This window comes from Aulonocara stuartgranti, assembly GCF_965226115.1.
Source record: "Aulonocara stuartgranti genome assembly, chromosome: 17".
Classification (NCBI taxonomy): Eukaryota; Metazoa; Chordata; class Actinopteri; order Cichliformes; family Cichlidae; genus Aulonocara; species Aulonocara stuartgranti.
Genome location: NC_138953.1, coordinates 38,224,626 through 38,240,426, shown reverse-complemented (window position 1 = coordinate 38,240,426; position 15,801 = coordinate 38,224,626). Strand labels below are relative to the sequence as shown.

Below are 15,801 nucleotides of genomic sequence, written 5' to 3'. Positions count from 1 at the left end.
TATGAATGTTGTTATTGTAAATATTATTGTAATCTTTATTTGTTCTTTTTCAGGGTTTTTGAGGGCAAAAAGAAGGTTTGTAAACCCACAGCTTATTGCTGAAGCTTGTTCGCCTTCATCTTTTTGCTCTTTAACAAATAAAGAGGGTTTTTTTGTTTTGCAGTTTTTTATCCTGCGACTGTGACTCCAAAAGGAAGTGCAGATCATCATATGTCCTGATGCAGACCATAATTTAGGCCACGTAAACCACAGTGGGCCATAATCAAGAACCACACCCGTGAACAGTCTCGATAACTCTTAAATAATTATTTATTTGAATGATTGCCAACATGCACACACACAAAAATCTGTTTTGATAGAACATTTCAGAAGAATAATAGCTTTAATAGTAGAACAGGTTTACAGTGAGCACATGTAAAGAATCTGGAGGCGCCATCGGCAAACTTTATGAAGCCTGAAACATCCTGTATGACTTTTTTGGGAGAGGGTGAGCCTTTGGAGGCATATCCTTGGAAGGTAACGCAGACTTCCACGTGTTAGTCAGCAGCTCTCATGACTGCTGTTTAAGGCATCAGGACCTCAAGCTATGCTCATGGAGTCTGTTCCTAACAGTTTCATCGGGAACATGCACATAAATATGCCATTCTGTAAGGCTTTGGCAGTGATCTTTCTATTACTTTCTGCATAAAGCAACAGATAGCGATCCTGCTGCTGGGTTGATGCCCTTCTATGGCCCTTTCAGGGTTTCCTCATGCACAGCCTGCCTGGCTGTAAGTACCCTCTCATACAGTGTCAAGAACAATAACAAAAAGCAAAACTAGTAGCATGGGGTATTTGTATTTTGTTATATCTGTTTCTAATCATTATAAATATATAACAGCTAATCCAAGTACTACTGACCAAGCGGGCTATGACTGCAAAAGAGCTAAAGAGAAAGGAAATACACACAATGTAACATTTAAATCATCTTCAAACAGAAATTTATTTTTTTTATCAACTGTTTTCTGCATTTACAGTCAGACTATGAACTAGAAAGACTGGCAAATGGAACGAGGTGCACTGTGCACAACAGGGCGAAGTGAACGTTTAACAACCACCACAGCATCACCTTTGTGCTGCACTAGAGCAGCGGTCCCCAACCCCCGGGCCATGGACCGGTACTGGTACATGAGTCGCTGGGTACGGGGCCGCGAGAGTTGAGGCTCGGTTGTGAAATTTATGTTTTTCATGGTTTTTATCGTTAACTCTGTTTCCCTGGGTCTTGTGTGTCTTATTTTGAAATAAATATTTACGCGTTACCATAGCGACCAGAGAGCATTAAGGGGCAGAGAGGAGGATGTTACTGTCAAGTGTTGTTGGCGCATTTCAGGAGGACGCTGCTAATAAAGTTACACAATTACACAGTGAAGTCACGTTTATTATTATATTTGTCTTGGTCGTATCATTTTATTCTCTTGTATTTATCCGCGACACCTCAAAAGCCGGTGTTCTGACAAACCATCCTACTTCCTAATTCCAGCACAAATTTAAGTAGGCATGACGGTTTGCCACTTAACTTTGCCCATCGGAGTATTCTTCTCGCTCATATTCACAAAGGTAGGACGGTTCGCCACTTAATTTCGTGTTGTGCGCATGTGTACAAACAACAGGTAGGATGGTTTGTCAGGTAGGATGGATTCCCGGAACACCAGTCCGTGAAAATATTGTCTGACATTAAACCGGTCCGTGGCGCAAAAAAGGTTGGGGACCGCTGGACTAGAAGGTCCATGTTTTTCGCTTTCCTTCTTCTCAAGCTTTTCCGAGCACAGTGAGTATCGCACACTGCTGCTGTTTGTTTCTATACGTGTTCCCAGACGTTGGTCCCTGCTTGCTGCTGACATTGCAAAGGTCATCTAAAACAGCAAAGCTATCATCAGGCACCAACACGCAGTCCGTCGTGTCTTGGACAAATCCTTACGAGAATCTGAGGCTCTAAACGCCTCCAACGTTATCCCTTTTTATTATTTGATATGTTTTAGGTACGACGCTTTCGCATGATAACCACTAAACGTGGATGACGTATAAAACTTCCCGAGATAATCACGAGGAAAGCACTCAGGCTTTTCTTCTGATATGGTTAGCACGCTGCAGCATATCTATATTACTCGCATAAACCTGTCCTATGGGCGGTTTTTGCTAAGCCTGTATGCTTTGTCGAATTCTTCATTCTGTATTTATGTTGAGTATAACTAAATTCCTTCGTGTATGTTGAATGTCACAACAACAACAAATGGAGACATCATCGCATTGTCAGGGTGATAAATATGAAAACTTAAAGACATGGCTTAAAATAGATGTTAATAACTGCAATGTTATTAAAAAACTTTTCTTTAGATTGGCCCACCATTAAGGAGATACATACAGATATATGCTAAGATCATTAGCGATACAAAATGTCATTATTACATTTTGTATAAAAGTTAGTGTCATTTCTATAAAAAACACCTCAGCAAATGGGATTGTGCCAGCCTGGTTTTATGTGCATCTTTTGCACATAAAAGATGCAAAAGATGCACATATGTCTTCATGTGCAACATGAAGACAGACTGACTGGAAATGTTTGTGATTTGTGGAAATTTGTCTTCTTTTAAAAATCACTTTGCATTTGGTCGAGTTGAAAAAGATTGAGCATCGAAACAAACAAAAGAAAGTTGCTTATTCAGCATTTTCATCATTAAACCTAAAATAGCAACTGACTGGGAAGCTAGTTTTACCAAGTATTTCCCAGGACAATTCACACATTTTTACCAACATTGCTAAATGCTTAATGGTAAACATGTGGTTCTCATATCTCTTTTCTACTCTGAGTACTCAAAGTTACATTTGTCTCACTATCAGCACATGAAAGAAACTGTGCTGGGTTGGTAAGCTGATAGGGTAGCTGGTTTCTTTCACCAGTACACTGTCTAATTGTACTGTATCAGGTACTCGGGGTAGATCTGGTGCTTCTCAAACACCACAAATATGGTGGGGTCCATTACATCGTCTACACAGCTGTCATAGAGGTTTATGCCCCCTCCGTCTTTTGAAGGAGGTTGGCAATAATCGGAGGACCCTTTGGTGTAGTCTCCCACCAGCACCCGTGAGATGAACATGGCTCGGACGTCAGCGTCACCGGTGAAGTCGTGGGAGTATTTGGCATCGCGGGCAAAGTAACTGCCTGTGTTTAGACACCAAAAGGTACAATTGTGAAAAAATGTATTTGTGGGGAAGGAAACTGGTAAACATGCAGAGGTGATTACACGGTGAAAAATCAATGTTTTCCATAAGAATAACTCCACAGGACTCACGGTGTCACAAAGATGAGCGTGGCTGGAGTCTTTGCTTTTTAAATCTATGCTGAACATGTGCTGAATAACCAATAACTATTTCAGCACGAACATTTCTTCCACTCACCTTTGCCATAAGCCATTCCATGAGTTCTGCAGTCGAAGTTGTTGTGGCAGATGGTGTTTACAGATTTGGAGTCGATGCCATGAAAAAGCCTTAGTTCAGGCACATCTCTCCCTCGGTTTTTGGTCCTCATCTGATTCTTCTGCCTTGAAAAAGGAGACAGGAAACAAATTAAAGCAAGCTGTAAGAGTGTGAATCATGGTCTTGTGTCTTTGAGCCTGTGTTTTAAGTTTTTTTATGCTTTGAGTTTTCTGTGAGCTCATGATTTGTTCTTTTGGATGTTGAGACGCAGTTTATGTTCTAGCTCTGTATTCACTCCTTTCAATATATTATTGTTTCACATTGCTTCTGTGTTCGTCATTAGGTTATGTAATCTTTAGTCATCATCTTTTATGACCCTGTCCCGTCTCCCCAGTCAGTCACGTCTCCATGTTCCCGTCACTGTGTCAAGTTCACATGTCTTAGTCTGTGTCTTTGTGGTCTGAGTCTCCCTTTGTTCTCATGGTTGTGTTCTCCTCCACAGTATATTTTACTACATATAATATCCCCATAGGTCACATTATATCTGGAAGAAAACAAGCCATGAAATTTTGGGAAGTCTTTGTAGATCTCCAAGGTAACACTGGGTAACGGTCTAGATCCAGGCAAGGATATAAAGAAAAAGTAGAGAAAAGGTCAGAAAGTGTGCATGCTAATAGTAGACATTGAATAAAAGATGGACCAAGCCTGTGGCTCTGAAAAGCAACACCACTGTGGGCAGCTTAAATCTCTATATTCAGGGGGCAGCAGGGGGCAAAAAACTGAAAAAGTGGTCAGTTTATTGAAATGCATGAAAAAAGATCTTCTTAGTACGTTTATGACTTCTTTAAATATTTTCCTATTGGGTTGATTTTCTCCATTAATAGTTTAAAGTCTACTTTAATACAACATGAGTTTCGTAAATGATGCTGTTACTTTATCAGACAGGGGTGGCTACTTGCACAGATACAATAACCTGGTTAGAATCTATCGTAGACACAAGCTGTCAGCCAAATTTAACAAGCGGCTGATGCATGGATATTAACTGGATGTCGGTACGTACAACTGAAAGGCCGCCCAAAGACTTTGGTTCTGAATTCTCTCAATGTTGATGATATCAAAGCCTCTCATGGTTTTACAGAAAAGAGCTTCAACCTCCTTAAATTCTCTTGAGCTGCTCTGGAGGGAGATTTGCTGTAAGAAAACAGAGAAACATAGAAAATGTTCAGTCACAATAACATTGAACAAAAACAAGCTGTAATCACAATTTTAAAACACCATCATCAAACACAGAAACAGAAAGAATTATTAACTTTTTTTTTTACTTTGGCTTCTAAACAACACTTTTTTTCAACACTTGCTGAAGGAAATATTTGGTTTTTTTGCTGAATACTTTATTATGTTCCATTTAGCTAACATAGCATCTTTGCTGGCTGAATCAGGCTGTGCTGATGTAAAACAACAAAACAATGAAATGAAAAAAGAAACAGCAGATATCTAGCAATACTGAAATCATTGACTGTCTTTTTTTTGAAAATTAAAAATACAAAATCTTATATCAGAATAAACTGAGGCATCGAGTTTTCAGCAGCCGTACTAAAGAAAGTTGACTCCTAAAATCTGCAAACATGTGAAAAACAACCTCAGCTATCTGGTACTAATTATCCCATTTTGTTAAAAATTACACTGCAAACAATAAGAAATAATAGATTACAATTACTCAATGATGTTTACATTTAGAAATGACTGTGAGCTAAACCAACAGAGGAAAATTATATTTTTTACATTTGTTGGTTTTCACAGTACCGAATATCCTGTTTCAGGGATCTGTGTCTTGTCCCAGTTGTCCGGTACTGGGCCAACATTTTGAACCACAGGCCTTCTGCAAACAGAAATGATAAGGAAAGCTTTCATTATTGTTCGTTTTAAAACCCCAAAACACATTTATAGTTATATCAGTACTGAAATTAATTAAAATTAAAATCGTCATTTTCCCCATTAAAAGCCGTAATAACAATAGTACGATTTTTTACTGGATTTTTAAAAAGATTATTATTATTATTATTATTATTATTATTGCAAATTCATCAATAAAACTACCAACAAAAACTTAACAATTCAGATTTATGTCTGAGGCTGCAATTTTTGGATTGCAATGATTTGTTTCACATTAGAGCACAGAGAACATGTGGAATGTTTAAACTGGAAAAACTGCACCATCATAACAAAAACGTTCATGTGTAGCATCCCCTTTTCTAACAACAGTCCACAAATGTCTGTGAACTGAGACCAGTTGCGAGAGAGAGATGCTCAACATTCCTATTTTTAATGCAGTGCCACTTGAGTGCTCAAAGATCTCATCAACTAGTGATTTTTGGCCCGAGATTGTTCCAAATAAAGTCTTTGTAGATCTCCAAGGTAATACTGTGGTAAGGTCTAGATACAGGAAAAGGAAAGTATATAAAACCATATCTAGAGCTTTGATTGTCTCAATGAGAAGAGTAAACCGAACAAGAACATGAATTCTCCTCCCCAATTAGAATGAACTTCTCAGATGTAAGAACACCGCAGAGAATAAGCTGCTCTTGGGATGACGTACCTGACTTTCTTTGTTCGGACGTCTACAGCAGAGACAAACCGTGGCCGTCTGCACACGAGCGTCTTCGTGCCATTAAGGTTGTTTGTCTGCATCATGTCTGACGGGTAAGAAAAAAAAACATAAATAAAAGTTTAAACTTGTGCAATGATTATGACACCACTTTTAAAACACAGAAATCAGCGATCAGATACAGTTTCCATATTCTTTGTTTACCATCGAAACTGAGTGAATACGAGTGTGAACCAGCAGTAAACTCCACAACGTCTTTATTATTGCCCAGGAACAACTTCTCCAGCTTTGTGCTGTTGATGTCTGCTGCTTCATGTCCACCAATCTGCAAAGTAAGAAAGGCGAGCAGGTCTTTAAACGCATAACAAACAGGAATTGCCATATGAACAATAAATCGTTGGGAAGCAAAATAATATTGTCTAAAGAGCTTGTAATATTATAAAGGTCTCAAGGTAGAAATTCCCAAGTTAGCATAGCCACAATTATGAAAACAGTAACATTTGGTTTGGCAGAGTCGTCATGCTGGACGTCCTTCCTCACCGAGCTCAGCATGGCTTTGAACTTTTGAACCCCTGACACCAGATTTGTGTTTTGGTATCAAACTAGGGATCTTTTGCATGTTAGGTATATGTGTTAACGACCACAGCTGGAGCCTTAAGATTTTTAAAATTTGATCTTAGGTTGCAGACATTTTATATGAAAATGGAAGAAAAGCAAAGCATGGTGCATTCATTTGGTTGGTAGCATGTAATTCTTCCTCTTTCCTATAAATCAAAGGTAAGTGACTGCTTATTTTAGTATTAAAAATCTCAACAATTCAGAATATGAGATGAGATATGAGAGGAATACATTTGGTAGGTAAAAGAAAAAGATTAGGAGATGAGCTGTAAATAAGAGAATAGAGCAAGTAAAACATTAACCATGAAACAAATAAATCAGGATATAAAGAAGGCCAAAATAAAAAAAACTAAAAAAGCACGCTGGGCCACAGCCAGTGTAACTCAAACTGCTGAGAAATATCATGATCTTAATTTAGTTTAAGAGTAAATCTCTGCCAGCTTCACTTCTTTCTCCTTTGTGTGCATCATTTATTGCAGTTTACATGTAGTATTAACTGCAGCAGTAGGTGCCATTGATAATGTGACTGAGACAGATGTACAGTGGCACAGATCAGCTCCACCTGCTCTTCATGCTGAGGCACGCCGGATATAAAACTCTGACCTGCTGCAGCTATTTTTCCATGTTTGTTCACTGTTTCACAAACATATCAGTCAGGAACTACTTCACCCGTACACCCCTCCTAAGACGTGGAGTTATTCATGGCAAAGACTTTAACCTTTGGTTTGTTAAACGATGTTTAACAAACAGACTACTGTAATTCATTATTATCAGGATGTCCAAAAAACTCGCTGAAAAGCCTTCAGCTGATCCAAAATGCTACAGCAAGAGTCCTGACAGGGACTAGAAAGAGAGAGCAGATTTCTCCTGTTTTGGCTTCCCTTCATTGGCTTCCTGTTAAGTCCAGAATTGAATTCAAAATCCTGCTCCTCACATACAAGGTCTTAAATAATCAGGCCCCATCTCATCTTAATGACCTTGTAGTACCATATCACCCTATTAGAGCACTTCGCTCTCGCTCTGCAGGCCTACTTGTTGTTCCTAGAGTATTTAAAAGTAGAATGGGAGGCAGAGCCTTCAGTTTTCAGGCCCCTCTTCTGTGGAACCAGCTTCCAGTTTGGATTCAGGAGACAGACACTATCTCTACTTTCAAGATTAGGCTTCAAACTTTCCTTTTTGCTAAAGCATATAGTTAGGGCTGGACCAGGTGACCCTGAATCCTCCCTTAGTTATGTTGCAATAGACGTAGGCTGCCGGGGGATTCCCATGATGCATTGAGTTTTTCCTTTCCAGTCACCTTTCTCACTCACTATGTGTTAACAGACCTCTCTGCATTGAATCATATCTGTTATTAACCTCTGTCTCTCTTCCACAGCGTGTCTTTATCCTGTCTTCCTTCTCTCACCCCAACCGGTCGCAGCAGATGGCCCCGCCCCTCCCTGAGCCTGGTTCTTCCGGAGGTTTCTTCCTGTTAAAAGGGAGTTTTTCCTTCCCGATGTCGCCAAAGTGCTTGCTCGTAGGGGGTCATATGATTGTTGGGTTTTTCTCTGTATCTATGAAGCACCTTGAGGCGACTTTTTGTGTGATTTGGACTATATAAATAAAATTGAATTGAATTAAAAAGATCAGAAAGTGTAAGCTCTGAATGGCTGCAACGTCAAACTTAAATGGTAGTGGAAAATTATTTACTTTAACCTTCTAAGACCTGAACTCTTCCACAGCAGCATTTTTATTTTCTCTTTGATATTTGGGCTGATTGGGTCCTGATAAATGTAAAAACAAAGAATTACCAGATTTTTTTGTTTTTATGTAATTTTTGTTTCTAAGAAAAATAAGAGCCACATATGAGGATATTCATTTAAAATTTCGATAGAACAGTAGCAGTATAATGTCCTCGTAAGTGGATCTCAGGCCCTTGTAGAGCAAAATTGAGTATTTTGATCTAACTAACCCAAAATGTGATGTCCACATATGTGGACGCCAGGTCCTAGGAGGTTAATACAGTTTCTATAAAACAACAGAGCTATACTAAAATTTAAGTGAGTAATGATGTTTATACTACAAGATGATGTCAGTCTGTTTTGTTGTCATTGTGATGTTGTGCATCGTATTGACAAAATAAAGTGTGTTATACCGCTCTACCATCACACAAAAAGTTGAAGCTGTGGACACTGGGCTGCTAGCAAACAGACGAACAAACAGAACCCATCACTTACTCGCTCCCTTCAGCAGAGAATGAAAAACAGCAAATGCTCTTACGTAATAAATGTGACAGTATGAGCTTTTGGATTTAGCAACAAACTCTTGCTGATATGTTAAATGTGTCAGAGTTTTTTATTTGCATGTCCACAAAACTAGCATGCATTTGGAGTCTTGTTTAAAGTTTCTTGACAAAATTAATGTAGCTCTGTTCTCCAAATGTGGTCGTGTTCAGTTTTAAAAAGTAAAACAAAAACACAACAACGGTGAAAATGAGGCTTTGAAATGCAATCGACAAACTAATGGGTGACGCAAAGACGACTGTCTTCACTGTTTATCAAAGAGTGCAAACAACCTTTTTAGTAAACAGTCAGTTACACATTTTATATGTTTGTACAGCGGTCTGTTAGAGTTATGTCCTAATATTGTCTTTTTCTTAACAACATAAAAATTTAAAATACGATAACAATAATGTCGTTACTCACAGCAGATGCAAACATGTTCCACCTCCCAAACTCATCTTGCCAGTACCAAAGCCACTCGGTGGTGTGGATGAAGGTCGGCTCAGTCACCGAGTTTTCTGTCGAGAGCCGACGTACCTGCTTCAGTCCGCAGGTCATCGTGTCAAAGTGCACGGCTGGGCTGGTGCTACTGCAGACACACAATTAAAACAAAATGAATCCACTGCTAGCTGTGTACTGCGTGTGTGTCATTTGAAAACACAGCATTAAGACATTTCTTGTAGTTGGTCATCAGGTTTGCACACATCAGCGAGGGATCTTAGACCACTCCTTTTTACAGAAACTCTTTAAACCCTTCAGGTTCTTGGGTTCCACTGAACAACTCAAAGCTTCAGCTCCCTCCACAGATTTTCTATAGGACAGGTCTGGAGACTGTCTGGGCCACTCCATGACCTTTGCTCTTCTTTAGCCACTTCTTTGTTGACTTGGTATGTTTTGGGTCACTGCCATGCTGGAAAATCTGTCCACTCAGTGGTCACGCTGCGGGAGGGAAGTTCTCTTCAAGATTGTACGGTGCATGGCCCTGTCCATTTAGGATGGGAATTGATAAGAATTTAGCGATTCCGATTAAATGATTGATATCAATTATCAATTCTTCATGGCTTTCACTGGCTCTGCTTTGAGTCGCCACCATCTCTAAGCAGCATAGCAAAGACATTACATTCATGGAAGTTAATTACATGCTGTGTGGTCAAATGTTTGTGCATGTTGGAGGGATTTCCCATCCTTCTTGTGTTTTGTGGTCATTACTGAAAAATGTAAAAATGTATTACACAAATTACACAAAACCTTTTTTTTTTAAATAATGCAGTACATACTGTAACTACTTGTTACATTACTCTTTACATTACCTAAAATACTAAAACACACTGTCATAATAACCAGTTAATAGTATAATAGTACAAACCTTAGGCTACAGTCCAGCACACCAACACAAATCATGACGACACGAGGACACACATATGATCCTAGTCATAGTATTTAGGTGTCAACAAAAAGCTGCCAACACAGAGCAAAGATGAAAACCAGCACAAAGAGCGATCGCCATGGTGATTCTACTTTAGAAACATGAACAGGTAGAAAGAGAGTCTGCAGCCTGACTGCTCATCAGTTTGTTACTTGTTGAAGTTCAGGCTCTGGCTGATGGGCTGCGGCTTTAACATTACTTTGGGTTCTTGGCTGGCTTAGTATTAGCATGCTCTCTGTGCAAAGAGCCAAAGTTGTGTTACCACCATAGTGCAGCTGTTTCTGTCCTAGATGCAGTTTCCACTTTACCATCACACTCTTGTCTGTTTTTTTGTGCAATAAGAATAAAAGGACAGTCCATATCCAGGCTATAGACTGTGCCACTATTTTCCTCCTCCAACAAACTGAAATCAGCTGATTTGGACAACAGGGAACTGGTTCTCTACAAGAACTGGATCCTGATTCTCAAACCTACTGTCCATTAGAACCTCATTCTGGGGAACTCATTCTGAACGCTTAGCAGAAAACAGCGCTTGACTGTGGTAAAAGTGTTCTTTAGCTCATATTCAGCATTTCTCTTCTGCCAAACATGGTGGCCAAAGAGATCGACTGACTGACCACAACACTTTCTCCCAAGCCTTCTCTCAATCATGAAGATGTTCACTTGAGCAGGTGGACCTTAAGGTTGCAGCAAGACTTCTATCTATTCTGCTTTAAACGCAGTTGAGATCAGGAGTAATGATAATGGTAATTTGTTGGAAATTCATGTCAACTCAATGTGCTTAACACTGAACATAAAAACATAAAAACCTGGTCACCAAACCGCAACCATCACACTCCACACAGCTTCCCGTGACACTGGGGGAGACAGAGTTCTGTCTGCATGTCAGAGATCAAATCCTTATTTCACTCAGCGACATGCAGGTCAAAGAACTTTTCTGTGATATGTTGATATTCTATCTGCTTCCATCAAAATAAGTAACTAACATAAAACTACCATAAAATTGTGTTCATTTCACTTTAAGTGAGCAAACTTACAAATTCAGCAAAGAATCAAATATTTTATTTTAATATTTATCCAAAGCGTTGCGCCTGAAACCGCCGTATTGTAGCGTCCCTCCAACAGGAGACAGAGACGGTCAGGATTCCGTGTACCAGCTGTTCATTAGGAACAGTAACACAGTCGGCTGTGGGCTGTAGACAACGCCAAAACAAAGAGAGCGCTCCCTGAAGAACAAAAACAATCCCTCTGTCTCCTCTTGAACTTGTGCTACATTTTTCCCCCCACACACACACACACACACACACACACACACACACACACACACACACACACACACACACACACGCTCCATAACTCCCACCCCCATACATACACTCTCAGCCAACCACAAGCATGTTCTCCTACAGACTCTCTGTCACGGGTGTTTGATATGATCGACAGGCTTAACACCCTCTAGATTATTACACCTTCAAGGACACTCAGTAAATTACATCATTGCACGTGTGGAGCAAGTCCGCCATAGCTGTGTGACAAATCTGAACACAATAACGCTGATGACACAACGATCAGATTAACTTGCAATCCAGTTTGTTACATACTAACATCACAGAGAGCCAGCGCTTCCTAAAACCAAAGCTTTCTGAAGCATTTTACCTTCAAAAAATCTGGAAACGCCCAAACCTTTTATCTAAAATTGAGATGTCTGAGTTGCAGAATAAATGTAAGTACCTGTATGAGTTACTGGGGTCACAGTAGTCTCTCTCAATTGTCTCATTATCGGGCAAATCAGTCCACTGGTGTCCCTCTTGGACCTGCCATCGGTACGGCATCTTGTCATGAGCTTTAAAACATCGATCTAAGAAGAAAGAAGAAAGACAGCTGGTCAAAGTCAAGAAAGAACTACATTAAAACCTAAAACACTTACTAACCATGACTTTCTCACCTTGATGTTTGCAGTGACCTTTGATAAAGTACATGCAGATCCCTGTTTTATCTGAAAGAAACAGGAGATATTTCACAGGCTTCATTCAGACAGCAGTTTTAGTTCATCTCCCCACAGAAGTATTTTCAGCCGTTGTTTACCTCTGACAGGGCTCTGTCTATTGTTCTGCCATCCTCCGCCTCTAGCAGCTACATCACTGACAGCAGCACGAATGTCACTTAAGGAACGAGTATTTTGAAAAAGCCGATGGTTGCCCCTGTTGCCGCCTCTCCCTCTAAAAGGCACAGCAGCTTTTTTTGGACGCCATGTCCGGTTTTGGCTTACATCATTTTCGCTGCTCGCATCGTTGTCGCTAGTGGCGGCAGAGATGTCACTAGTGGGAGAGTTTTCATCGTCGCTTTCATTCAGTCCATCGCTGGAGTACAGGTCAAAGGCGTCAATGTTTGCAGCAATGTCACTAAGTGAACAGGCCTGATCCTGCACCGGGCGGCTGCTGTGGCTTCCTCTGTTCCCCCTAAAGCCACTGTTGCCCCAAGTATTTCTCCAACCTCTGCTGAGCTGATGGCCACCTCTGCCTCTCTGACTTTGTTGACCATGGTCACTGACTCGAGCCACCTTCAAAGCTTGTTTATTTGCATAAGTAGCCTTCAAGGATTGAAAGAGTGTGTCAGGTACGCCTCTAGCTTGCAAAGCTCTGAATGGCTGTGGAGCATTAAAATCGTGGTTCTTCCAGCAGCTGCATTCACGGCTGATGTAGGTCTCACAGATGTGGAGCCTCTTGCAACCATCACCATCCTGACACCTGCCAAACAGTCCAACACCGTTGTTGTAGTCGTGGCATATCTGGAGATATGGAGAGAGGAAAAGATGAAAAGTGAAGGTTATAATCACAGACTGTAAATCAAACCTGGATTATAATCATATATTCTACATAAACGATAGATAGAACTGTCTGACATTCCTGTTTGATTTGTTGTTGTTTGTTTTGTTTTGACTTTAAAAAGGCACTGTACATGTAAGCTGTATAAATAAGTAAGACAGGAAAGACTGAGAGCATAAGCTTGATTTGAATCAGTTTAGGTCATTTTGTCATAAACTTCTAAAAAACAGGTAAATTCAAGGAGAGATGCAACCATTTGAATCTCCCCCTGCTGGGCATTAAACAAAATGCAGGCATTTAAAGAACTTTCATTTAACACAGTGGTTCCCAAACTTTTTTTTTGCTAGCCCCTCCCCTTCGTCTTACAAGAAAACGAAATTCGTCACGCAACGTCAAACGTATGTGCCTTTTGTCACGTCACGCCGTGCGCCACGTTAATGGCTGTATCCCAATTCAGTGTCTGCAGCCTTAAAGTACGCAGCCTCAACGATCCTCAAGGGCCGCGTACTCAAAGACCGCTAAGGCCGGAAGTGCGAGGCTTGTGAAATGGGACGGTCTAGCCTCCGTTACGCTGCCCAGGTTGCCTAGCAACCATGATACTAACAGCTGGAAACGTGTCATACAGCTTTGTTTGACAGAGATGAAGGAGAAAATCTTTTGTTCATTTGTTTGTTTCTACATAAGCTTTGATCATTCTCTGTAAGATTAAGCTCAGCTATTGAACGGCGTATATTTTAAAGTAAAGGCTTTAAAACCAAGTTAGCACAAACGTCACTAATGTCACATAACTTTGCCGACATGTGACCAACAATAATGTTTTAATGTTCTTCGTTATTAAACATTTGCACATAAATAAGTGACATAATATTCATTACTTACTTAAAGTTTACTCTTCAGGCGCCCTTCACCCACCGTTTGTTTTTTTTTGCAAAATTATCCACACCCACCGCCGCGCTATGCATTCTGGGATAATTGGGCCACGAAGTCTACACCGCCACAGCCTTAAAATTCAGGGAAATGAAGGACGCATTTCAGGGCCGCATTTCGAGCAGCCTTTGAATTGGGACAGCCTTCGTCGCATCGCGGTGACGTAATCGGCCTTGAAATGCGGCCTTTAAGGCTGCAGACCCTGAATTGGGATACAGCCATCGTTTACATTAGATCAATCTCTACAATGGCGGATAGAGACAAAATACTGTTAATATGACTATCTGCAGTTTTACACGCTTACATTTACACACACAGTTGCTGTCCCTCCGTTTAGAAAGGCAGAGACGTCAATGGTGTAATTATTTTACATTTTTTCTCAATAGCTATATTTTTCAAAAAAAAAAAACCATTTTTAAAGAAAAACACTTTCAATTCATTTAAAAACAAAAGTAACATGTTAGTGGAAACAGCGGGTGTGGCATTGTGTCGTAGGAATGCAAACTAGACTGACTCGTCCGGTTCATGCTGTGTGTTGTTAGACTTACATCAGGAAGAACTGTGTGGTCACTCTGCAGCAGCAGGGTGCACAGCTCCTCTCGGCTCAGGCTCTCCAGCTCATGCTCCCTCAGAAGTCTTTGGTTATGCTCAGACGTCAGCTCATGGGAGAAGCTGCAGCCCCTCCTGTTGTAACAGAATCCACACAGCTGAGTCATGACGGTAAGTACTCAGTAAAAGAAAAGAAAAAACCCCAAAACAATAATGACAACAACAAAAAAGCTGTCATGTACGTCATGGGTTATCTTTCTGGTAGAAAGTCCGTTTGCAAGTCAAAAGACGACGCAATAACTCATGGACAGAATTATATGAAAGTCAAGTTCAGCGTTTTGGGAAAAATGTTTTAGCAGGATTCGCCCAATAATAGGTTTGATGTACAGCTGGGTAGAGCCAGCATCCGTTTAACTTCGAAGACTCAGACAATAAGCTGTTTATTTACTTTAAGTCCAGCATGTTTACCTGAGCTGAGTGAACTGACAGAATCCGCTGAAGAGGATGTTTTTACACAGGTGCAGACCCCTGCACGTCCCCGGGCAGTCTTTGGCTCTGCAAAGTCTCAGGCGGGTCCTGGCCACCACCTTCGGCTGTCCGTTTGGACAACACCGAGCAAATTTCTCTCGGTTAGAAATGATCTCCGACACCTTCGTGGGATCTCCGGAAAATAGATTATACACTAAATCCTCCGTGTTGACTGCTCCTTGGCCGGCGCAGATCATTTTCAGTATTTCCGTCTCCATCGTGTCCGAGCTCTGCCTGCGTTAACTTCCACCTGTGAGACCAAACCGCAGCTTGACGACAGCGGCCGCTGGTTTCATGGGAGGAGGAAAACTTCGGTATCATTTCTGACGATTGGAAAGCGAAACTGAACTATTTTTATCTTGGACTGATGCTGTAATGCTGCTGATGTCCACTTGGGGGCGTCACCGCGCTGTATGACCTCCATAGACCTCGACTGAAAATGAAAAGAAGGGCTTACTTTTGCTTCACAGCTGAAACATGTCCAGTAATGAAAACACATGGCGTCACAATGCGTCTATGGCTCTGTGGATGTGTCGTTGCGCAACAGCCCATCTCCTGTATACTACTGCACAGACTGTGCTGGGCTATAGAGCAAACTCTTATGACAGC

At 40.7% G+C, this 15,801-nt stretch overlaps 1 protein-coding gene across 1 annotated transcript; it reads right to left on the bottom strand.

The window, feature by feature from the left end:
* Positions 1–291: 291 nt before the first annotated feature.
* On the bottom strand, positions 292–15,626 carry LOC309692133 (protein mono-ADP-ribosyltransferase PARP12-like). The gene is made up of 12 exons (XM_082510355.1): positions 15,133–15,626; positions 14,664–14,799; positions 12,449–13,151; positions 12,309–12,359; positions 12,095–12,221; positions 9,361–9,526; positions 6,263–6,383; positions 6,050–6,146; positions 5,257–5,332; positions 4,514–4,644; positions 3,436–3,578; positions 292–3,199 (listed from the first exon to the last, which is right to left on the bottom strand). Exons 1-12 carry the CDS (start codon positions 15,408–15,410, stop codon positions 2,946–2,948), a joined length of 2,283 nt encoding a protein of 760 aa, XP_082366481.1. The 5' UTR covers positions 15,411–15,626; the 3' UTR covers positions 292–2,945.
* Between the last annotated feature and the right edge of the window lie 175 nt (positions 15,627–15,801).

What these genes read in the sequence shown, in the direction of transcription:
- LOC309692133 (XM_082510355.1), bottom strand. Translation starts at nt 15,410, where the DNA reads ATGGAGACGGAAATACTGAAAATGATCTGCGCCGGCCAAGGAGCAGTC. An exon ending in ACCACACAGTTCTTCCTGAT is followed by an intron (nt 13,152 to 14,663) that starts GTAAGTCTAACA and finishes CCATATCTCCAG; the next exon opens with ATATGCCACGACTACAACAA. An exon ending in CTTTGGGCGGCCTTTCAGTT is followed by an intron (nt 3,579 to 4,513) that starts GTACGTACCGAC and finishes TCCTTTTTCAAG; the next exon opens with GCAGAAGAATCAGATGAGGA.